The sequence below is a fragment of the Monopterus albus genome, unplaced genomic scaffold (assembly GCF_001952655.1).
Source record: "Monopterus albus unplaced genomic scaffold, M_albus_1.0 scaffold213.1, whole genome shotgun sequence".
Taxonomy (NCBI): Eukaryota; Metazoa; Chordata; class Actinopteri; order Synbranchiformes; family Synbranchidae; genus Monopterus; species Monopterus albus.
In genome coordinates this window covers 304,115-309,205 of record NW_018128093.1, presented here as the reverse complement: position 1 = coordinate 309,205, position 5,091 = coordinate 304,115, and the positions used below count along the sequence as shown (strand labels likewise).

The 5,091-nt window shown below is 40.5% G+C and overlaps 1 protein-coding gene across 16 annotated transcripts in view; it reads left to right on the top strand.

The window, feature by feature from the left end:
• Window positions 1-5,091, top strand: part of ptprt (protein tyrosine phosphatase receptor type T) — a 366,858-nt gene that overhangs the window by 226,521 nt on the left and 135,246 nt on the right. For all 16 annotated transcript variants that reach the window (XM_020619049.1, XM_020619048.1, XM_020619050.1 and 13 more), the window contains one exon: window positions 1,483-1,759. In XM_020619049.1, the coding sequence (XP_020474705.1) occupies window positions 1,483-1,759 (277 nt within the window). The remainder of the gene's footprint in view (window positions 1-1,482; window positions 1,760-5,091) is intronic.

Below are 5,091 nucleotides of genomic sequence, written 5' to 3'. Positions count from 1 at the left end.
TATTTTTTCAAAAATGTCCCTGTTTTTCTAAGGCCCTTACTTTACAATATATATATATGTGTGTGTGTGTGTGTGTGTGTGTGTATAGGTTTGCTCACACTGAAATATATATATATATAAATATATATATATAGTTCTTTTTTTGTCAAATTGTTCTCAGTTCAATTCAGTTTTATTTGTACATCACCAAATCATAACAAAAATCATCTCAGGACACTTGACATGGTGAGGTCTAGACATTTTAAAGAATAACCAAACAAATCCCATTGAACAAGCACATTCCAAATGTCTTCACCGTCAACTCTTCATCACAAAAAAAGAAATACAACAACACACATTTGTATGCATTGAGGTATACTGATAAAATCCATTAGTTTGAAATGGATATTTCACCAGAAAGGCAGAAACAGCAGTGAGAGAGCGTGAGAGAGAGAAACTCATCTTTGGTCATCAGCAATTATCTTTTATGAAAGCTGCCAAACGGGAACTGGGGATAATTGGCCGCGGCCCCCTTCACAGAAACATACATTTCCCTAATTGCGTATAATTGTGAAGTGAGTTCTTGGCGTGGAGGATGGAGGTAATTGCGGAGGGCCGCTGCGTTTGTCCTGACTGCTAAAGAAGCCCTCAGCCATTCATGAAGCCTCTCAGAGTGGAATGGAAACACACACGTATGCAAGACCGCCTCCCCAATACACACACTCAGGGGAAAAGATAGACTTTTATAAACACACCTATACACACCTGTTAGAACACTCACAAGTGCACCTGCTAGAGCACATACAAGCACATGCTAGAAACAGAACCAAACTTCACAAACATCCAGACTCACAAAAAGATGCATTAATATCTAACCTCACATTTCTCTCTCTCATACACACACATCATGTTTCCACAATTTCAAGGAACATTCTGACACACACATCATGTTTCCACAATTTCAGGGAACATTCAGTTGACTTGCATTCATTTCCTAGAGACCTACCTAAACCTTAACTATAACCACTACTGACCTCACCCTGACCTTAAACCAAGTCATCACTCTAAAGTAGTATTGTAGTCAAGGCCACCTAAACTGACACTGACTCGAGACCAGGACCATACCAGTGTAATTAAACTGATAGTACCTTCCTAAAACAACAAATCTAATGCTGGCCTAAGACTTTTACACAGTACTGTATGTTTGTTTTCGTCTATTATGGGGACTATCCATTGACTTGCATTCATTTCTTGGCTGCTTAACAATAAACCTCAAACTTACCTTATTCTTCAAACTATTTCTAACCTGAACTCTAAACCCTAAGGTCCTTGCTTGCCCAAAATGTCCTTAATACTCTATAAATATGTATATGAGAAAGTAAACAGCAGTAAACGATTGCTTTATACAGTCAAAGCTGGAGTCCCCACTACATATTTTCATGCTATTAATCAACATAACATATAAAAAAAACAACATTAAAATAAGTTGATTTCATTTCCCAGCTCCTACCAGCTTGTTGTGAAGGAGGAACGCAAGTCTAAGACCCGCCGTGCCGCCTCCCAAGCCCCTGAGTGTTTCCCCGCCCCCGTCAGCTTCCGCAATGCCTCCATCTTGGACTCGTCCTACTACATTGCTGCTGAACTGCCGCCACCCAGCCTCACAGTCGTACAGCCATTCACGGTGGGGGACAACAAGAGCTACGGTGGCTTCTGGAATCCTCCACTGTCTCCTGCCAAGAGCTACAGCATCTACTACCAGGCCATGAGCAGAGCCAATGGGGTAAGTCCCAGTACTCCAACTGTATTTTCAGGGATATTTTACAGATGCCATTAGCTGTACATTGAACAGTTTCATGTCAGTTTGATTAATTTGAAAGATGCTACCGTGACCTTAAAATCCTGTTATAAGGGCTTTCATTTTGTTTGTCTGGGAGTCTAAACCAAAAATCTTGTTGCTTGTCTTTGCCTCATCAGTGACTAATGGTATATAAGGATAAACTAGTGATTGTCCCAGAGAGGTTCGAAAGCTTTCACAGGCTTTAATACCAGTTGTGTTGACAGGAAATAATCACACCACTAGATACAGTACATCTTCACCACACTATACGCTGAAAGTACTTCTGGCCACACCTTAATTGTGATGTCACAGCAGGTGTCAGCCACTGGGGTGAGGTGAAAAACAGAGTAGAGCGGTTTCAATCACCCTCTCCAGGTCCCAGAACACTAAAGTCAAAGTTATGTCACTTCTTATCAGAAAAAAGAATAATCGTAAAACAGAAGCGACCCCCTTCTGGGAATCTTCAATCCCAGAATTCATCTGTCTGTTTGCTTCCCTTTTATGTCTGGCAATTACAGCGTCTGCAAATACAACAACTCCCCGCCCCTCTGCTTCTCATAACTCATTCACAACTTGAACTTGGCTTTTGAATTTTCATAATACTCTGAACCCCTGTGAGGGTTGTTTTAATTTTCCACTTTGTAACCACGGTAACTCAGTTTGGCGAGCAGGGCAAGGCGAGCTGACTGATGCCGTGATGTAATATCCTCCTCCACAAGGCAGATTTCCCACAATGCACTCACACACAGAGTGAGTGCATGAGTGTGGAGGATTTTTGCCTGACTGAACAAGCATGCATGCGAAATGGATGAGTATACATTTGCAAGTGTGGTGCTCTTCTGCGTGCCAGTTGTGGGTGTGCACATTGTATATGTTCAGACCCTAAATCCGGTCAGAAATCCTTATTTGATTGGATCACAGTCAATCCAATCAGTGTGAGATTTGTTTGGGTCATAGGATCGCTGTGGGGTTGGTAGTAAAAAGTACATGCCTACATATAGAAGTGTGTGTGCACGTCTAGCAGATGATTTGATAAGGAAGTCAGGTATAAAAAATGGGCACACACTCATTCATTTCTGCCAGTAAACATGGTTTTGTTCCTGCATAGATCTCCTATCCTAAAACAGCCGTTTTATAAGACTATTGTTCCCAGATAACGCAAGTAACAGAATGGTCTACGACTTTTGCTTTCTCTGCTGAGAGCAACATTAGTGATTGCAAAATACAAATTAAGTTTAAGAAAATAAATCTGCAGCTGTAACGCACAATACAGGGAGAATGCATAGCTGTGTTAAATATTAGGGCTGTCCAACTCAAAAAGCAGAATGCAAAATCTGTCGCCGATAGCTTATCAAGAAGGATAAAATGTGTTGTGTCCCTAGATTTATGACACAAGGAGTCTGTTTTTTATTAGCTGCCAGTGACCAGATCACCAAGGCCAGGGATTTTTCCTTATTAATCCTGGCAGTGGACAGTTCCAGTAGTACAATGTCATGCAAATACAGTATGTCAGCTATTTCCTAGTGCTGAGATCAGGAGGCGGTAGTCTTCTTTGGACTAATAATTTCTTGGCTGCTGTAAGATCTCCCAGTAACAGTTTGAGTTGGCGTTTAAGTCCTGTTCCATAGTATGTTATATTTCAAAGCCATACGCATTCAACGGACACTAAATGTTACCTTCCTGATCTACACTCCAGTCCAGCTGGTGGCGGCAATGTACCATCAGCCACATCAGCCTGCCTGATGTTTCTTTATTTGTTGTTGGGTCTTCTTGCTTCTCTTTTCTTCTCTTTCTCCTCTATCCACTCACCCCAACCGGTTGAGGCAGAGGGCTGCCCACCAAGAGTAGGGGCCTGTCGGAGATTTCTTCCGTTAAAGGGAGTTTTTCCTTCCTGCTGTTGCCAAGTGCTGCTCAACAGGATTTGTTGGGTTTTTCCTCTATAATATTAATAATAGTAAGGTCTATACCTCAGTTTGTAAAGTGTCCTGAGACGACTTTTGTTGGGATTTAGGGCTATAAAATATAATAAATAATAATAATAAAATTGAATTGGATTGGATTTCGTTGTTTGCCAATCACCATAAAACACCAAGAACAAGAAGATGAAGAAGGACACTGGGCTGCAATATAACAAACGTTGGCACAATTTCACAGCCATTTTTATGACACCACCATGTTTTTAGCTTTTCTACACTTTCATGTGAGACTGGGCTGAAGATGAATGTCAATATTTGAATAATCTGTTTTCTAAATTCAACATCTCAATTATATACAGTTGTGAAAGTGATATTTTGTCAGTCAGGGAGTTAAGTTATCTGCAGTCCTCACAAAGTCCTGTAATTTGTTGAATTTTTATGCTGTCAGTCATTTTGTGAGAGTAGGTGTCACTTTTTTCCTAAGCGACGGATGTCTCTTACTGGAAAGAAACTGCTCATTTACATTTTAGAAGACTTGGCTGGTTTGTCGTACTTTGATCCCATGGATGAAAGCCTGTCTCTCATTCTCTGCCTGCCTCAGAATGCTGCTAGTGTTTTTTTGCCCCTGTGGGCTCCACCTGTCCATCAAGGAGAACATCTCTCCTCCCTCTTTACATTTCAGTTTCCATCACTTTCTCTCTCGAAAACATCTAGAAGAAATTGTTCTCTCAATCCACCCACTCTCCATCTCTTCATTGCTTACTGCTGCTGCCTCTGTCTCTGCTCTTTGGGAAAGAAATTCCAGCTACATACTCTTTTTTTTTAACATCTCACCTCCTTATCCCAAATTCTTTCTATCAGCTGGTCTAATTTCATGCCTTTTCTTTCATCCTCATTCTGTACCTCTTTTCATTGGCACGGTTCCATTTATGCCGTCTCTTAATAAAATGTGACATTTTTAAGTCTAGATAGTTTTTTTTCCCATCAAGGCCCCATACTTTGATGAAGTACATTGTTTTTCTCAAGAGTCAAAGTTTGGTTCAGGCAATTAAAACTACTTAATTAAGGACAGGAGAAATTCTTTGTCAAAATTTAATGAAACAATTTGGAAGAGATTTTGATCTGTTTTTCTTTCCTCATCTTTGTTATCTCACTCTTTATTCTTTTCCCTTCCACCTATTTTCTGGTGTCTTTTCATTCCCTCCTGTTTCACTTGCCCTGTCTGCCCCTTTTCTTTCTTCCTGTCCTTTTCATTCCTCCTAATGAGTTTTCATCTTTCTATTCCCCCCTTGTACCCCTACCTCTCTTTTTCTGTCCTTTTCCTTTCACACACTTTTTCATTTTCTGTTTTTTTGCTGT